Source organism: Conger conger, chromosome 18, assembly GCF_963514075.1.
Source record: "Conger conger chromosome 18, fConCon1.1, whole genome shotgun sequence".
NCBI classification, from domain to species: domain Eukaryota; kingdom Metazoa; phylum Chordata; class Actinopteri; order Anguilliformes; family Congridae; genus Conger; species Conger conger.
In genome coordinates this window covers 2,617,073-2,636,996 of record NC_083777.1, presented here as the reverse complement: position 1 = coordinate 2,636,996, position 19,924 = coordinate 2,617,073, and the positions used below count along the sequence as shown (strand labels likewise).

The 19,924-nt window shown below is 48.4% G+C and overlaps 1 protein-coding gene across 3 annotated transcripts in view; it reads right to left on the bottom strand.

Annotated features, from left to right (window-relative positions):
* Positions 1-18,081, bottom strand: part of fam135a (family with sequence similarity 135 member A) — a 29,349-nt gene extending 11,268 nt beyond the window's left edge. The window contains exons 1-8 of one of the 3 annotated variants that reach the window (XM_061227950.1): positions 18,011-18,081; positions 13,003-13,113; positions 6,468-6,547; positions 3,769-3,914; positions 3,154-3,224; positions 2,423-2,596; positions 1,455-1,581; positions 88-241 (exon numbers count right to left, since the gene is read on the bottom strand). In XM_061227950.1, coding sequence (XP_061083934.1) covers positions 88-241; positions 1,455-1,581; positions 2,423-2,596; positions 3,154-3,224; positions 3,769-3,914; positions 6,468-6,547; positions 13,003-13,082 — 832 coding nt within the window. In that variant the 5' untranslated portion in view covers positions 13,083-13,113; positions 18,011-18,081. Of the gene's footprint in view, positions 1-87; positions 242-1,454; positions 1,582-2,422; positions 2,597-3,153; positions 3,225-3,768; positions 3,915-6,467; positions 6,548-13,002; positions 13,114-17,770 lie in introns of all 3 variants that reach the window. The other 2 variants (XM_061227949.1, XM_061227948.1) reach the window with 2 other exon arrangements.
* Positions 18,082-19,924: the final 1,843 nt, after the last annotated feature.

The following is a 19,924-nucleotide window of genomic DNA, read 5'->3' as shown; positions in this document are numbered from 1 at the left end:
TGGGCGACACAGAGAGGGCTTACGGACAGGGGACGGGACGGGGAGGAGCCCCCCAGACGCCCGGCCGCCCGCGGCGTGGCTGCGTACCCAGCTCCTTGCGGTGCGAGGAGGGCAGGTCCCGGGTCACGGAGCTGAAGTAGCCGAACAGGCCCTGGTAGGCCTGCAGCAGGGTGGAGACCAGCCGCCGGTGCAGGCTGTACGCGTGATGCAGACACTGGTCCGACACCGAGAACCTGCCGCCCTGCAAGACACCACACAGGGCCAATGAGAGCCGGAGTTAACACCACACAGAACCAATGAGCGCCAGAGTTAACACCACACAGAACCAATGAGCGCTGGAGTTAACACCACACAGAACCAATGAGAGCCAGAGTTAACACCACACAGAACCAATGAGCGCCAGAGTTAACACCACACAGAACCAATGAGCGCTGGAGTTAACACCACACAGAACCAATGAGAGCCAGAGTTAACACCACACAGGAGCGCTGGAGTTAACACCACACAGGAGCGCTGGAGTTAACACCACACAGGAGCGCTGGAGTTAACACCACACAGGAGCGCTGGAGTTAACACCACACAGGAGCGCTGGAGTTAACACCACACAGGAGCGCTGGAGTTAACACCACACAGGAGCGCTGGAGTTAACACCACACAGGAGCGCAGGGATTAATGTGTGGTGTGGTTATAACTAGAGCACATAAGCATCATAACCAACAGTACAAAGCAGGCAACATCAAGAGTGCAGAGTAGTCATTATCAACAGCATAGAATGGTCATTATAGTATAGAATGGACATAATCTAATCGGCAGTATAGAAGTCATTATAGTATAAAATGTTAATAATCAAAAGGATAGAATGGTCATTATAGTATAGAATAGTCATATGATCATAATAAATAGAAGGTTCATAATCAACCTACAGTTGCTGCTATTACTACAGTAAGACTACAGCACAACTACAACTGCAAGTGCGTTGAGTAAAGCTCCTGCCAGTGTTAGTGCTGAGAGTTTGTTGAGAAGTGCAGAAGAATGGCTCTGCTGTTGAACTGCTGTGGAAACAGCTGTACACACAGGCTAGAGAGCAAACAGGGCCATGCTGAGGGTATCCTGGCATGCACTCTCTGCGGCAGGCATAACTAGCCGCTACTAGAACCCGTCAGTGATTTATCTACAAGGGGCAGGAAGGATTAGTGCAACTCGCCGGGGCTGATGCACCCGTGCTGCTTGACCTCGTTATCAGCACCCACTGCCTCACAGCTGGGTTCCACTGCAGATACTGCCACCCTCCTGCTAACAGTGAGATCTCACACCATGAGATGTGGTTTTGGGAGCTTGGACAGAGGGATGTTGAGCAGGGTGTGCGCACTGTATGTTATATCTCTCAATGCTATTTGTTTGAGTTCTTACTGCGTTTGCACTGCTATGACGTACAGCTAGGAGCGCAAACGTACCTCCGGGGAGGTCTGGCGGAGGTAGCCGCTCCCGAACACCACGCTCTCCAGCTCGGGCACCACAGAGTCCCGGGTCTGCACTGGAGCGTTGCGGTTCAACCACGTTCCCTTCAGAGGCCGCGGGAAACTGCAGGTACACACACACACACACACAGGTACACACACACACACACACACACACACAGGCACACACACAGGCACACACAGGTCGGTACAGGTGTGAACAGACACAGGTAGCTACAGGTGTGAACAGACACAGGTAGGTAGGTACAGGTGTGAACAGACACAGGTAGGTAGGTACAGGTGTGAACAGACACAGGTAGGTACAGGTGTGAACAGACACAGGTAGGTAGGCACAGGTGTGAACAGACACAGGTAGGTAGGCACAGGTGTGAACAGACACAGGTAGGCACAGGTGTGAACAGACACAGGTAGGCACAGGTATGAACAGACACAGGTAGGCACAGGTATGAACAGACACAGGTAGGTAGGTACAGGTGTGAACAGACACAGGTAGGTAGGTACAGGTGTGAACAGACACAGGTAGGCACAGGTGTGAACAGACACAGGTAGGTAGGTACAGGTGTGAACAGACACAGGTAGGTAGGTACAGGTGTGAACAGACACAGGTAGGCACAGGTATGAACAGACACAGGTAGGTACAGGTGTGAACAGACACAGGTAGGTACAGGTGTGAACAGACACAGGTAGGCACAGGTGTGAACAGACACAGGTAGGTACAGGTGTGAACAGACACAGGTAGGTAGGCACAGGTGTGAACAGACACAGGTAGGCACAGGTGTGAACAGACACAGGTAGGTAGGTACAGGTGTGAACAGACACAGGTAGGTAGGTACAGGTGTGAACAGACACAGGTAGGTAGGTACAGGTGTGAACAGACACAGGTAGGCACAGGTGTGAACAGACACAGGTAGGCACAGGTGTAACACACTGGGGCTCACACTGACCTCACAAGGGGCTGGTGCAGGGCCACCAGGGAGGCGTGGAGGCTGACGGACAGGGCTGACAGGTGGAAGTAGTCGAACATGACGCTGGCGTGGTGGTGCAGGCCCTGGGCGGGGCTGAAGTGCAGGCGGAGAGATCGGCTGCTGATCAGCTGCAAGGAGCTCAGGTCCTCAGGCCTGGGGCAGGGGCAGGGGCAGGGGCAGGGGCAGGGGCAGGGGCAGGGGCAGGGGCAGGGGTTACAGCCAGGCCGGTCAAACACCTCACTGTGTACCCATTCAGATTACTTTCTGGGCTGCAGTTGAGCCAACCAAGAGGACCAGAAAGCGGGGTTTATACTTTGTAAGCATTTCAGAGGTTCCAATACACCAGACAAGTTCAGCAAAGCATCGGGAAGTATTTGACTCCACAACAGTTAGGTATTTGACCCTGGTTTGAGACGGGCAGCGGGAAAAGCACAGCTAAATGGACTTGTCACAGTAATACCGTCTCATGCTGAAATGCCTCTCATGCCTATCTATATTGTAACAGAAGAAATACTTCATTGTCATCCAAAACGTAGTTGACAAGAAAATCTTGCCTCCCTTCCTTGTCAACTTTGTAAAAACAAAATGGCTACCAAGTGTAACAATTTAGAGAACGTTGTGTCCCCAACTGACACGATTAGGGACAGGAAAACAACAGCAGCTGATATAAAGGAAGAGAAAGGCCATGTTCGGAGCAGTTAGATACGTACGAGTAGTCTCCGTCAGTGAAGTGCAGGTCTAAGGACAGCTGGAAGTCCATTTCACTCAGACATTCCTCAACCTGAAGAAGAGAAGATGAGTTTCCCAAGAGGAGTCAGGGAACAGAGGAACACTTCCCTTTCACACACAATCCTTCCCATTGTTTATTGTGCTGTCGCCTGACAGACCTGATACAGCCCAACACTCAGGCTGCTAAACCAGATGCATTAAACCTCACACCCTCAGTCTATAAAACTGCAGTACCAGTGTCTCTCTTGTAACACACACACACACACACACACACACACACACACACACACACACACACACACACACACACACACACACACACACACACACACACACACACACACACACACACACACACCCTTTGTTGTCCACAGACAGACAACTCTCACTCTCACAGACAGACAAACACGGGGCCCCCCTCACACAAACACAAGGGACCCCTCACACACAAACACAGGGACCCCCCTCACACAAACACAGGGGCCCCTCTCTCACAAACAGGGGGCCCCTAGCAGAAACAATAGTCCTGTTCTCAGACCCCCAGGGAAATTGCAGCACTCAGATAAGTGAACACGTCAGTGAGGAATTCCTCTCGCCTTGTTCTCGTCCAGGAGCATCTTGACCTTGAAGACCAGCACGTCGTTGAGGAGGATCTCCTCGTTCTTGTACAGGATCTGGAAGGTCTTGCTGTGAATGACATCATCATGGACGGAGGGGGGGAAGGCCAGATCTGAGCCCGAGGCTAGAGACACAAGAGGAAGACTCAGCGCCGGGATCGTCAAACTGCAAACAGCTCTCATCCCATTCTCCAACACGCACGCCACTCGACTACTGTATTTACCACTTTCACAGGCAATGCAATGAGCCAACCCTGTTCCTGGTGATCTATGGTCCTGTAGGTTCACTGCAGCCCTAACAAAGCACACCTGTAGATTTTTGCCCCAATCCAAACAAAGCACACCTTTGACAGCTAGATATCTTGTTCAGCTGCTAATTAGTAGAATCATTTGTGCCAAATTAGAGTTGACATGAAACACAACAGAAAGGATCTCTTGGAACAGGTTTGGGCAGCCCTGCTTTCAACCATTTTGCTAAACATTAGCTAGCAACATATGCTAACAGTACCTGCTGAGTTAAGAGAGACAGTGAAACATTAGCTACCTTGCTAACAGTACCTGCTGAGTTAACAGAGACAGTGAAACATTAGCTACCTTGCTAACAGTACCTGCTGAGTTAAGAGAGACAGTGAAACATTAGCTACCATGCAAACAGTACCTGCTGAGTTAAGAGAGACAGTGAAACATTAGCTACCATGCAAACAGTACCTGCTGAGTTAACAGAGACAGTGAAACATTAGCTACCTTGCTAACAGTACCTGCTGTCAGTGAATCTTCAGAGCGATTGTAACATTTGCTTGTGAAGGAGTGTGGTGGGGGCTTGGGTAAACTATGCCTGTAAGTGCCGTTTAGCGCACCAGAGGGCGGTGGAAAACTGGGCATTTCAAGCCGCAGCTCAGGCAGCGTGTTTCAGAGTGGAAATGAGGCACGACTCGGTCCAGTTCAGAGTGGAAATGAGGCACGACTCGGTCCAGTTCAGAGTGGAAATGAGGCACGACTCGGTCCAGTTCAGAGTGGAAATGAGGCACGACTCGGTCCAGTTCAGAGTGGAAATGAGGCACGACTCGGTCCAGTTCAGAGTGGAAATGAGGCACGACTCGGTCCAGTTCAGAGTGGAAATGAGGCACGACTCGGTCCAGTTCAGAGTGGAAATGAGGCACGACTCGGTCCAGTTCAGAGTGGAAATGAGGCACGACTCGGTCCAGCACCAACCATCGTCTGGGCACCACTGCCACAGTGCTACAGAGTATGATGCAAGGACTGGATATACACGACACCTCTTCACCTTCAGTAGCGGAGAGCAGAGGAGACAGACAGACCACGACTTTCTGTTTTGTTTCTGAACCATCGCAGTGCTGGGCAAAACAGTGTGAGTGGAGCAGGGCTGCACAATATATAGCATATTTATCGTCATCGAGATGTGAACATGCGAGATAAACACATCGCAAAAAACTGCCTAAATTGCGATGAGCAGTATTAATTAGTGTGACTGTGAAGCTTTTGGGTAGTACTTATGGGCATTTGTTTGAGAACAGCTTTCCTCTCACTCTAGACTCACTCTAACAGACAGGCTGCCACTCAGCCAATCCACACTGTTTATGCTAATGAACTGTGAGCTCATGGAAGCCTGTGATGTCACCATAGCCTGTGATGTCTACCCTCTTCATAGACAACAGTCAGTATATGAGGTTTAATAGGTACCCCGGTACACCAGCTTGTAAATGCAAATATTTAAATCATTACCACTAGTAGCAATAGTCCACCGATTTGCCTCAATCACACTCCGCATTTTCTTTAGGAAATGCACGTGTCTAATTTAAATTGAGGTTCTGTTAAATTGATTTGCTGTTCATGTGCAATTTGTTCAATTAAAGTTGGAAATATATATTTTTTGTTTTAGTATTCAGTGGTCATAGGCTATTCATTGCCTGGGGTCGATGAAAGCAGCAAGACATTAGAACAGTGCACACTTCAATATTTGTTTATTTATCGCAAGTCATATCGTCATGGCAATATTCAGCAACATCAGCGCACATCACATACTGTGCTGATATCGTGCAGCCGTGGAGTGGGGGCTGCTAATTAAACCCGGTCCTGCGGGGCGTTAATTACACGGACACAGAGTTCTTCTTCTGCTGTTTTTTCAGGGGGCGGTCGGCTCGCGGCGCTGGGAGGATCCGGTTTCCCGCCGCGCGCAGGGGGCTGCTGGAAACCCGAGAACGCGCGGCTAATTTTGGGAATTGTCAGAGGAGGAAGGGCGAGTGCGTTGTGTGAAAAGCTGTTCTATATTTGAGCTCGGGCTGGTCTCGCTGGCACAGCAGGCTGCTGAGGGCTGGCGGAAGAACCGCAAAGACAAACAAAAGCTGACTACAGCTCCTGACTACAGCTCTCCAAAAAGGAACAAAACGCTGTCTCTCATTTCACTCTGCTCATTGAGTCTCTGTACGCTAACCCCTGCTCACTGAGTCTCTGTATGCTAACCCCTGCCCGCATGTTTTTCCAAAGCAAATGCTATTGGTCTGTTACAGTGAGATGCGGCAGGATGCTACTGGTCTATGGCAGGGACACAAGGGAGAATGTGATTGGTCTGTTGCAGGGAGCACACAGGAGAATGTGATTGGTCTGTTGCAGGGAGCACACGGGAGAATGTGATTGGTCTGTTGCAGGGAGCACCTCACCTGCCGTCTGCAGTAAGCTGGCGTCGATCCGATGAGGGATCCTTGGTGGCACTTTCAGACTGCCCCGGATCTGATAGAACCTGCGGGGACACGCGACCAATCAGAACACAGAAAATTCACACACACGCGCACACGCACGCACGCACGCACGCACGCACGCACGCACGCGCAGACACAGACACAGACACAGACACAGACACAGACACAGACACAGACACAGACACAGACACAGACACACACACACACACAGACACAGACGCACACAGACACACACACACAGACACACACAGACACACACAGACACACACAGACACACACGTGCGCGCATGCACGCGCACGGCTATGCGGGCACAGACACACACTAACTTTTACATATACAGTCTTATTGGAACAGCAAGGGCAATTCCTTTGTTTTTGCAATACACTGAATACATTCAGGGTTGAGATAAAAAGATGAACATGAGACAGGAGTTCAGAATTTCAGCGTTTATTTCCTGGTAATCACACCTAGATGTGTTAAACTACTTAGAACAGGGGTCGGCAACCCTGGTCCTGGAGAGCCGCAGGGTGCGCCTGGCTTTCGTCTCCACCTTAAAATATGCAACCGATTCAGACCCAAGAAACCAGGTGAGGTGAGTTAACTGTGCAATCAACGGCTTTCATTGATCAATTAATGCCAAGTAACAACGAAAGCCAGCACACCCTGCGGCTCTCCAGGACCAGGGTTGCCGACCCCTGACTTAGAACATACAGTGGGGTGAATTTCCTATTTATTTTATTTTTTTTATTTTTTTTGCATGTTTGTCACACTTAAATGTTTCAGATCAAACAAATTTAAATATTAGTCAAAGACAACACAAGTAAACACAAAATGCTGTTTTTTAAATGAAGGTTTTTATTATTAAGGGAGAAAAAAAATCCAAACCTACATGGCCCTGTGTGAAAAAGTGATTGAAAAATGGCCTGCATGGCAGATTTCCAAGACAAAAACCACTGCTGAGCAAAAAGAACATTAAGGCTCGTCTCAATTTTGCCAGAAAACATCTTGATGATCCCCAAGACTTTTGGGAAAATACTCTGTGGTCTGACCAGACAAAAGTTGAACTTTTTGGAAGGTGTGTGTCCCATTACATCTGGCGTAAAAGTAACACTGCATTTCAGAAAAAGAACATCATACCAACAGTAAAATATGGTGGTGGTAGTGTGATGGTCTGGGGCTGTTTTGCTGCTTCAGGACCTGGAAGACTTGCTGTGATAAATGGAACCATGAATTCTGCTGTCTACCAAAAAATCCTGAAGGAGAATGTCCGGCCATCTGTTCGTGACCTCAAGCTGAAACGAACTTGGGTTCTGCAGCAGGACAATGATCCAAAACACACCAGCAAGTCCACCTCTGAATGGCTGAAGAAAAACAAAATGAAGACTTTGGAGTGGCCTAGTCAAAGTCCTGACCTGAATCCTATTGAGATGCTGTGGCATGACCTTAAAAAGGTGGTTCATGCTCGAAAACCCTCCAATGTGGCTGAATTACAACAATTCTGCAAAGATGAGTGGGCCAAAATTCCTCCACAGGGCTGTAAGAGACTCATTGCAAGTTATCGCAAACGCTTGATTGCAGTTGTTGCTGCTAAGGGTGGCCCAACCAGTTATTAGGTTTAGGGGGCAATCACTTTCTCACACAGGGCCATATAGGTTTTTCTCCCTTAATAATAAAAACCTTAATTTAAAAAACTGCATTTTGTGTTTACTTGTGTTGTCTTTGACTAACATTTCAATTTGTTGGATGATCCGAAACATTTAAGTTTGACAAACATGCAAAAAAATAAGAAATCAGGAAATCACTTTTTCACACCACTGTAGCACATTTGGTATCAGACCACCCAATGTTTAGGTGAGCAAATGTACTGGAACAGAGAGTATTTAAGTAAATGAAAGTAAATAACACTTAATATTTGGCGGCATATCCCTTGCTTGCAATAACTGCATCAAGCCCATTGACATCACCAAATTGCTGCATTCTTCTTCTGTGATGCTTTTCCAGACTTTTACTGCAGCCTCTTCAGGAGGTAAAATGCATGATCAATTGGGTTACGGTCTGGTGATTGCCAGTCTAAAACCTTCCATTCTTTCTCTCTAATGAAGTCATTTTTTGAGTTGGCACTGTGTTTTGGGTCATTGTCTTGCTGCATGATGAAATTCCCCCCAATGAGCTTGGGCATATTTTACAGAAGCAGCCATGCAAGCCCAAGCCATGACACTTCCTCCAACGTGCTTCACAGATGAGCTCGTATGTTTTAGATCATGAGCAGATCCCTTCTTTCTCCACACTGTGGCCTTTCCATCACTTTGCTTGAGGTTAATCTTGGTCCCATCAGTCCATAAAACTTTGTTCCAGAACCTTTTGCGCCTCATCTCTGTACTCCTTTGCAAAGTGTAATCTCAACTTCTGATTCTTCCTACTGAGGAGTGGTTTGCATCTTGTGGTATAGCCTTTATATTGCTGCTCTCCAAGTCTTCTTTGAAAAAACTTAATTGAGAAACCTTCACCCCTGCCCTGTTTGTTTGTGATTTCACTGTTTTTCTTCACAGCTCTCACAATGTTTCTGTCATCAACTGCTGTTGTTTTCCTTGCTTGACCTTGTCGATATCTATTGCTCAGCATGCCAGCAGTTTCTTTCTTCTTGAGGACATTCCAAGTTGTTGTACAAGCTATCCCCAATGCTGGGGCAATGGCTCCGATTGCCCCTCTAAAGACAGCTCTCTGGTCTTCATGTTGGATTCAGTCTTCAGAGGTAAATCCCAATCAAGAGTAGCCATTCAGAACTATTCCTTGTTTAACCAATCAACACATCTGGGCAACAAGAAACACTTGTCAGTCACATGTTCCAATACTTTTGTTCACCTAACAATTGAGTGATCGGATACAAAAGGTGACATGTTCGTTTTAGCAAATCTAGATAAAAATACCAAGAAATAAAAGCTGTCATCACATCTTTTGACCTCAAACTCAATTGTCTTCAGTGTAGAGCAAAAACAAACTGACCTTTCTGTTCCACTACTTTTGGAGGGGACTGTATATAAATAAAAGAGACAGAATAGGAGTTCTGGGGGGAAAAAACGAAAGAAATGTCAACCAAATTACAATGTGATTAAAATCTTTTCCACTGCATATTCACACAAGAGTACTTAGCCATTTAATTGGGCCAAGGACAATTAATTAAACAACCGAGTGATTTTAATTTAAAATACAGGCCCAGACGAGAAGCAAGTAATGAAACCACCAGGATGAACACGTACAGGCGTGAATAAACACCTTTTGACTCGTGCTCACACCCAGGACTTATACAGCACCAACTGAGAGGGTGTCGGGGACTGCGTTTAATTAGCACCCAAACAAACTGCCGTAATTGGGTAGTAGAGTAGAAAATGCAGCCAGAGTGCCGGAAGGTTCCGCGGTGAAGACAAGCACAGGCCCGTCGCCTAGGATACGGCTGCGGCCGCAAAGCAGGAAGAGCGTCAGAACCGCTGCACTTCCCCTGGTGACGTCACCATCTTTCTGTCACCCCAGTGATGCCACGGTCTGTTTTTGTGTGTCTATCAACCCAGTGATACCACCGTCTTTCTGTCACCCCAGTGATGTCACTGTCTTTCTGACACCCCAGTGACGTAACGGTCTGTTTCTATGTTTCTATCACCCCAGGGACATCATTACATTTGACATTTTAATCATTTGGCAGACGCTTGTAATCCAAAGCGACTTACAAGTGCATAGGTTCTTCCACAGGTTGAAGCATCAAATCCATAACTAGTAAAATACGCATGAAAGGCGGTTCAAAACAAAAAGACAGTCATCTTAAGTGCAGTTTTCTTTTCTTTTTTTAAGGATTAGGGTTTGACAAGAGGGATATCAGAAAGGGGGGGGGGGATCAGGAGGACTAAGGTACAGTTTGAAAAGGTGTGTTTTCAATCTGCGTCTAAATATGGAGAGGGATTCTGCTGTCCTGACAGTGGTAGGCAAGTCATTCCACCACTGAGGAACCAGAACGGAAAACAGGCGTGAATGTGCAGCTCGACCGCCTGGTGCTCGTAGTGAGGGAACCATAAGGCAACCAGAGCTGGCAGACCGGAGTGGTCTAGCTGGGGAGTAGGGAGTGATTAAGGATTGGATGTAAGGTGGGGCGGTCCCCTTAGCAGCCTGAAATGCCAACACTTGCATGGTTTGACTAAAACAGCATCGAGGTCCAGTTCAGTGGCAGTTCAAGACAGTGATTTTCTGTTCTCTGCTGAACTGTGAGAATAGAGGAACTCCCATTCTGGCTCCACCGGTCTCTGCTTGGGGGAATATTAGCACCACACAGCGAGTAGCACCCAGCACAAACCACACAGCAGCACCGTGCTGACGACACGCTGGCGGGGCTTCTAACGCGTAGCCCAACACCAGCAGTCAAATCAGCGGCAGGCTCCACTGGCCCCTCAGGCAACACATTCCACACCCGGCAGTGAAAACCCCAGGCCAATTAGCCAACTGCTAAACCACTAAACGCCGCAGATCACAGATAAGGGCGTCTCAGGCCACGACCCCAGGTAACCCTACAGTTTACCTGGAGGCTTTGGTTTCTGCGCCTCGCTGCCCTCTTAGTTCCTATTCCTCGGAGCGGGCCTCATGCAGGTGGCTGCCCAGGTCTGCTCCACCGCGAATGTGGGAATACCAGTTCTCCCGCTCGGAGACCAGCGGCTCCGTGACTCACACCACGTACCTGCGTCAGGGCAGGGCCTCCCCAGTGTCTCTCCCATCAGATTCGGCTGTTAATTGCTCCCAAAACACCACCAAAGCACCCAACCCTGTATAATTGCCTTTAACCCTTTCAGTCCTATGGCACTCAAATGCACTATGGCATTCTCAACCAATCAAAATGACTGCCATCCTGAAGCCCTATTAAAACCCTACAAAATTCTCAACTCTCTCAATCAAAAACCTCCTTGAGATTTGGGTGGAGCCCCTTCATATTGGGACTCAAAGGGCTAAAGGTCAGCTCTAGCACAGGTAGCGCACAGGTAGTGCACGTTTGTGAAGACTGTTTTACTACCACTTTTGTTTGTTGTTGGTCTCATCAGATTAATCTACAAGGCACTTGGAACTGTACTTCCCTTGAGGCTGTTTCAGCACACCTGTCCCTGGTTATGGTTATGCACTTTGTTGTACATCGGTTTGGATATGAGCATCTCCCAAACGGACGTAATGTAATTTAATGTCAGGCTTGCAGTAACCTGACCCCTGACTCGACAGACCAGAGGGAGGCAGCAAGACGGCCCGGTGTCACCCAGGGAGGGAAGATTTGAGTCCCCCCCCACCCCCCTTCTCTGTACCGGTTGGCTCAGCTCCAGCCAATCGGACAGCTGCCGGTGAACGCGTACACGCCCCCTAACACGCGTGTGCAGCTCTGACCCTCGTGCTGTACAGGGGCTGGTGGGAGTGCAGTCGAGCCTCTGGTGACGGGTGAGAAGCTTATGACTCACCCTCCATGCAGAAGTGGCTAGGGAGCCTGAGAGCGTTGAGGTTTTCGAGAGAACTGAGAATTGCGACACATGGAGCGTCTAGGCCACAGCCCTACCCGCTATGAGTCATGAACTACAGCGGCGAGCGGCTTCAGACTGCCACTGCCATGTCACCACACCTCAACCTCAGGTCATAGCGCTGACTACGCTTCACACGGAGAACCTCCGTTCAGTCTGTTACACAAAAGTTCTGTGACCCACAAAATAATTAGCGTGAACAAGACTGCACACATTCAAACATTGAACTGTCAGGTTCAGGCTGTGTGTGAGGCCAGGCACCGCGCTGAGCCACATGGATGAGACCGAGCGCCTGGACCGAACCTGGACCGAACCTGGACCGAACCTGGACCGAACCTGGACCGAACCTGGACCGAACCTGGACCGAACCTGGACCGAACCTGGACCGAACCTGGACTAAATCCAGGGCAGACTGAACACTTGCGGATTGTGTCCCGCAAGGTATGGGAAGGTTCAGGCAGTTAGGAATCCATGTTGGTCGGCATTTAGCATTTAGCGACCATCGCTGGTCAATCGGACACCTGTGGACTGCATGTTAAAGCTGATTATTCACGGTCCTCCTCTGACTCTACTCTGCATTCTGCAGGGTGATGCCAGAGGAGGAATCGGCAGGGGGAACATGCTGCAGCAACACACGCCTGGCCATTCCAAATCAGTGTCGGGAAGTTTAAAAAGAAAAGAAAACGCGCTGACAGCATTTTGGAGCATAAACAGCAGGATACAAGAGGAACCAACAAACATAAAAGGGAGAGGTCAGGAAAAGGGGATTCCTTCCTGGCACAGAATGACCTGTATCTATGGAGTAAGGCACTGTGAGTATCTCTAGTGTAAAGCACAAAGAGTCCATGTGTGCACAGGCCCTGGTAGTATCTATGTCGAGCTAGTTTGCTAATACATGAAAAGGCACTGTAAGTATCCAGCGTGAGCCGGTGAGCATCTGGAGCATGGCTGGTGCACTCACCCTCTCTGGAACAGGTCCACGTTGTAGAACTTGAGCAGCTCCACGGAGAACTCCACCGTGGCCTGGACCTCTTCGCTCATCTTCAGACAGGCTCTGGGTCACATGACATACCTGCGCAGGGACATCCGAGGTCACACGACTGAGGACACACCTTAACCTGGGGCTCCACCCCCAACATCCCAGCGTTTACACACAGTGAGGCCCAGAAGTAGAATGTAGGATCGCAATTCACAGTGCGCTCCAAAAGGATGCGAATACCCTGAAATTAAAGCTGACAGTCTGCACTTTAATGAGTAGGAATTGTGTTACTGTCCAAATACTTACGGACCTCACTGTATGTGAACAACAATATGCACAGGTGTGTTTGCTATGGGTAGCCCATACCAAACCAAATAATAAGTAACCAGCGACAGTAAAAATAAATATCCCAGGCCTACGCTTTCTCAGCAAAGACGAGGCCAGCTGGAGCACTACTGTCTGAAAGCACGGGGGTAGGTAGGGAGAGCGTTCTCTCCTGTGAGCGGCGTTTAGCTGTGCCCTTTACGCGCCGTAATCAAAGTCACAGGAAGGGCGCGGGAGCTGTGTGAGCTGTGAGCGCGCGCCAGCTCCTCCTCGGGCCAACCTTAATCTGACGACACGCCCTCTCCGCGGCCTGGGAAACGCACTCGCGGTTCGCTGGAGCAGAAAACACGGGCGGGGCTCCGATCTGCCGGGGCGTGCAGGGCGCTGCGGCGGGGGGAAAAACACGTCAGGGCAAGGGACGGGAACCCTTCACTGAGCCCCCGCCCTCCGGAGACGAACGGACCGCGTTAAGCGCCAGACGCCATGCACGGGCCATTACACAAACGGTGTTCGCACGGCTCAACGACGCCGTCCAGCCCGTTACTGAAACAGCGCTAACGCAGCCTCAAAGATGTTATACAGTCCATTACAAACAGCGTCTATGCAGCTTCAAATATGGAGCACAGTCCATTACTGAAACAGCGTTAACGCAGCCTCAAAAATGGAGTACAGTCCATTACGCAAACAGTGCCAACACAGCCTCAAAGACAGTGGGCAGACCGTTACAAACTCAATACTAACCCAGTCAGACACACAGTGCTAAAACACACAGGTTTACTGTTGCCATGTAAACCAGTTTCTTTCCACAAAATGAATGCCAAAAAAATGACAAGTAGGTTTTGGTCTAATCCCCTACTAATAGATTACCACTACTTGTATTCAAATTGAAAACATGCAAAAAAAGGAAAAAGAGAACCAAAAATATAGCTCTGAAGTGCCTGTCATGTGTCTGACGGACAAGCGCATGAGCTACTGTGGTAGAATAAACAAAAGCAGGCCTTCAAGCTGTCCGGTTTGCCACGGGCATGAGTGTGGAGTAAATACACAGGACCCCTCCTCAAAGCCACACACGAGCCTCCACACACGAGCCTCCAAACAGGAAGAAGAATTTACATCTGATTATACCAAGTGCTCAAGTAACACCAAACAAGTTCTCCAATGTGTACAAAAGACCTAATTACATAGAAGGTCTGAGGTTAGGGAAAAAGGTCAGGCAGGCCAAGTGCTCCATGGAAACAGGTCTCCACGGAAACATTCTTTGTTTAGTATTGGCTGGTTTATTTATTAGTGTCCACTGGACAATAGGCTGAGGAGCCCTATTGTGAGACCTGCTGGAAGGGCTTGTTGGGTTTCAGTGTGTGGATGGACTCCTGACTGTGAGCCAGCAGGCACACGGGGGGGGGGAAGAGGGGGAATCGCTGTGGAGCCACCCAGGCAGAACAGGGTTTGGGGCGACGGGACCGTCAGTGTGACACACCGGAGCCGTTCCCCTGGTCCATCGGACACCAGCAGCCTGCCTACGTGTTTGCCATAGACCGCAGAACAACATGGACAAGTGCCTGTTACATAGTCCCCCTGACTATCCATGGGCTCGTGAAAAGCGTCGTGTAGCCCAGGAAGTCCAGCTTAAAAAGCTGATGTGGCTCCTCCACCAAGCACGTGAGAATGACCTAATCCGGCCCTGATTTGTATACAAAACATTGCTGTATCTTCCGAATAACACATAACCTTAAAGAAAATCAGCACATCAGGAGGCCTAAGATGAACACTACATTTCCTTATAGGAAAAAAAATGATCGACTTTGTATTTTGACCACAATTGTACCACAGAAATCACATTTAAAACGGGGCTGCAACCTATACTGGAGGCACCGTCTCAAAGCATGACCAAGAAGAAGCTCAGTTTTGGCCGCTTGCCGTTTGCCCATAAAACACGAGCTTGTGAGGAAGCGACGGTGCAGTTGGTGGGAGTGTGGAGAGCGGTCTGCAGGGAGACCTTTCTCGTCCAAAAGGAGCGGCCCTCCGGTCCCAGGAAAACGCCGGGGGATTCCTGCCGTTTCTCCTGGATACCCCCGCGGACTGTCTGCTCCACGGCAACCGCAAACCGAGGGAAATGGGAGCCAGGATCAACACGGCGCAGACAGTCGAGGCAGAAACCAGACCCGGGTCAAATACGCTATTGTTTTGGATCCAGATACTATTCTCTGCTGAGAGCAACTGAGCCAACCAAGAGGACCAGGAAGCAGGGTTTGCATTTTTTTGAGAGTATTTCATAGGTTCCAATACACCAGCCAAACTCAGCAAACCGCAGAAAAGTATTTGAATCCAAAACAGTTACGTACAGTATTTGACCCAGGCCTGGCAGAAACGCTGAGGTGATAAGCCAGGACATCACACTCTCTGAGCAGTGATGCAGAACGCCTGCCCACGACTGGCTCTGCGTCTTTCACACAAACAAGCAGTGAGATTCAACACGTCTTTCTGACAGCACAAGCCCCAATACCACAAGATGTGGACCATACGTCTCCACCAGGCAAGTGCTGTTCCATCAAGCTTTGTCTGGACGTGTTAAATCAGCAGACAGTATGCAGCCAGGCAATGCATGTGACTTTCAGACAAGTGGACCTGCGTATAACCTGCTCTGCACACCGATTCCCATGAACCACCAGTGCGTGTTCTGCCCCCGCAGGTCACATCATTGTGAAAAAGAGAACTGCGATTTGTGAGGTTTCATGAACCTGAAGCTAAGGGCCGAAGCTAAAATGAGCTGGGAATCAGCTGTTTTTTTTTAGCCAATAAGAACAATTTGGCAGCAAAAACAAAAAAACAAATAAACAAATGCCAGCTCCTCCCATTTCGTGATTCATGATGCCTCACCATCTCAAAAAGTACAGTAATGGTTTTTACACTCACTTACACTCACCTACTCAAATACTGCAGCACCTACTAGTTTAAATATCCTCGTGCTGGCAAACGTCATTCCACACAGCTGCTCCCAGAACCAGGGCTAAAATTCAACAGTCACAATCATGATAAATTTCCGTTTTTCTTTGCCCTAACCAAAACATTCGACTAGCACATCTATATATCCAGAATATTATGCCAATACTACAGTGAGCCAGTTCGTGGCACAATACGACCATCCCTAGCGAAAAATAAAAGTTATAGGGGGCAATAAGATACCGCTTTTTACAGTTTGAGGAACATCCAGAAATAGCTTGATGTCTCAAATTAAATTTATAGTACTGCCAAACGCAAAGCAAACACAAAAGGGATAGGCGTTTCAACGAGGCACAGAGTTAGGGCGAGCTGTCTGTAATAAAAGACTAGAATGGTGTCGTAGATCCCCCCTAAAGCGTCCAGATGCTCTGCCGGAACGAAACGACATAAACCTTCCACGGAAAACAGCAGACTATAGCCAAATCAAATTCTTTGATAAAAATAAAAATAAAATGCAATGCGTACGACCACTGAGAATAACTGTCCTCGGCTTTGGAAAACAAATGATAGAAAAGACTTTGAAGTTTCAGTATACTACAGAGAAAGCCAATTAAGTTTAATTCAGGCACTGGACATCTGATCTGTCAAAAGGCATCTTTGAAAGAAGATTATGGGACTCTTCCAAGTATTTCCGTTCAGATTTTTAAAAAAGATTGCCAAATAAGATTAGGAGTGGAAGAACTAGAGCAGTAAACGGTACACAACACTACGGACACTAGAAAGTGTTTCTTGACAGTTACAAATACATGGAATAACTTTCCGAGATTAGTCGGTCAGAGGCGATTCCTCGAGACTAAGCACGGCCGAGTTGGTTAGCTAGCGAATTTTGCCAGTTCAGCGCAGATTTTGAAATACGAGCAACTTAGCTAGACTAATGGCCTGTTGATATACGTTGTCCTCTACGAGCACTGCCGACCAGCTGTGTCTGTTTTCACGTTGATCCGAAAACGTTGGAAGACAACAACCTAGATGTGGCTAGCTACTCCAGCAGAATGATTTATCGCCGCCTGAAGTGCGCTAACGTTAATGTTAGCAAATGCTAGGTAACCAGCTAGCTAACATTAGCCAGTTAGCATAGCGTTTGAAATACCAAGGCTATATGAATGGGTTAGTTTATAGTGTACATATTTTGTACAAACAATAGTTACCCTATGTAGCTAATAACCGAAAACACTGTCACGAAGACACGGTCCATACTGGTTCAATAACTTTAACATAGCTAGCTAGCTATCGTTAGCTATCTTACGGTCTGTAGAGGTCGATATTGTTGGTTCGTAAGTTAGCTGACCAGGTAGCTAGCTGGCTAGGAAACTTATACCAAAAGTATGGTAACATAGTCCAAAGTCCAAACAGCAGAAAAAGCCATACCACCAACAAGCCCTGCAGCGACCGAACTGTCCCACTTAAAAATGAACTTTTTCTCTACCTTGTTTCCGAAAGAATCGCAGTTACAGGCCGACCAGCGGGCTGGATTTAAGGACCCGTGCACCCGCTTTGCTTTCTCACCGCATAGCGCTAGAGATGTTCTTTTGGAGTTTTGTTTTTCTTATCCGAGGCACACAACTTTTGCTGACCTAAAATAATATCATTTAAAGTATAGGGCGTAAAGCTGCTCGGTTTAAACCAGCTAGCTAGTTGTTAGCTAACGTCAACTCATTGAACTGACTTGAAGCCGAACCGGAGATTCCATTGCGCGTCTGAATGTGTGACCCGAGCGTCTGAAACCAGCAGCGCCTGTAACATCCACAGGATCGGAGGAGGAGCGTAAGAACGCCAACCTTACTTTTCATAAGTCTGCCCACACATCACTTGTTAACCAAAATAGCCCGAGAATAAAATGACTTACCCAATTTAGCCAGCTGAAAAAGGACATATTATGCACTTCTGTGCAGTACAGTGTTATATTGTTAACTATGAACGACATTCACAAATTACACAGATCATCCATTAAGGCAATCCAAGAAGATCGAGTGGTGCGTTAAACGTGTCAAGCGACGTCTATTAGAGCTAAATGTTAAGTTCTGCGGGTACCAGTTGACCAAAGTCTAGCATTATTTATTATTTATTTGCGTCAGCAGAAAATATTATTAAAAAAAAAAAAAACTATGTAGGGGAGACCGAATATAGTTGTAACACTTTCTGCTTACTCGCATCCCTAGTGTTAGGGACAGTTGTAACCTTAATTTAATGCTCTAAAGTAGATAGTAGCCTAATCAAAATGAGATTGACATTTAATTGTTTTTGTGATTTGTCATTTTGTTTTGTGTACATGTGTGTGCAAGCACGTGTGCGTGTGAGTACGCATGAACATGTGTGGGTCTGGGTGTGTGTGTGTGTATGTGTGGGTCTGGGTGGGTGCGTGCGTGTGTGTGTTGGTCTGGGTGTGTGTGTGTGAGTGCATGTGTGGGTCTGGGTGCGTGTGTGCGTGCGTGTGTGTGGGTGTGTGTGTGCGTGTGTGTGTGTGTGTGGGTCTGGGTGTGTGTGTGTGCATGTGTGGGTCTGGGTGTGTGTGTGCGTGCGTGTGTGTGTGGGTCTGGGTGTGTGTGTGCGTGCGTGTGTGTGTGTGGGTCTGGGTGTATGTGTGTTGGTCTGGGTGTGTGCCTATATGTGTGTGTGTGTGTGTGTGTGTGTGTGTGTGGGCCTGGGTGTGTGTGTGTGTGTGTGTGTGTGTGTGTGTGTGTGTGTGTGTGTGTGAATGTGTTGGTTTTGGCGTGTGTGTGTGGGTCTGGGTGTATGTGTGTGGTTGTGTGTATGTGTGTATGTGTCGGTCTGGGTGTGTGTGTGTGGGTCTGGGTGTATGTGTGTATGTGTCGGTCTGGGTGTGTGTGTGTCTATAGGTGTGGGGGGGGGGGGTCTGGGTATGTGTGTGTGTGGGTCTGGGTGTACGCATATGCATGTGTGACCGTTTTGACTCACTGTCACAGCGGTGGCAGACATACACGTTGCCTCCCACAGTGCAGTGTGACACTGTGTGACCACTGTGAGAGAGGACTGTGAGAGAGCTCTGTGAGAGAGATCACTGTGTGAGAGAGCACTGTGAGACACTGTGAGAGAGAGCTCTGTGTGAGAGAGAGCACTGTGAGAGAGAGAGCACTATGTGAGAGTAAGCATTGTGTGAGAGAGAGAGCACTGTGAGAGAGAACTGTGAGAGGGATCACTGCGAGAGAGCTCTGCGTGAGAGAGAGAGCACTGTGTGAGATAGAGAGCACTGTGTGAGAGAGAGAGCACTGTGAGAGAGCACTGTGAGAGATAGAGAGCACTGTGTGAGAGCACTGTGTGAGAGAGAGCACTGTGTGAGAGCACTGTGTGAGAGAAAGCACTGTGAGAGAGCACTGTGAGAGAGAGCACTGTGTAAGAGAGAGCACTGTGAGAGAGCACTGTGAGAGAGAGAGCACTGTGTGAGAGAACTGTGTGAGAGATCACTGTGAGAGAGCACTGTGTGAGAGAGAGCACTGTGAGAGAGAGCACTGTGTGAGGGGTCACTGTGAGAGAGAGCACTGTGTGAGAGAAAGCACTGTGAGAGAGCACTGTGAGAGATAGAGAGCACTGTGAGAGAGAGCACTGTGTGAGAGCACTGTGT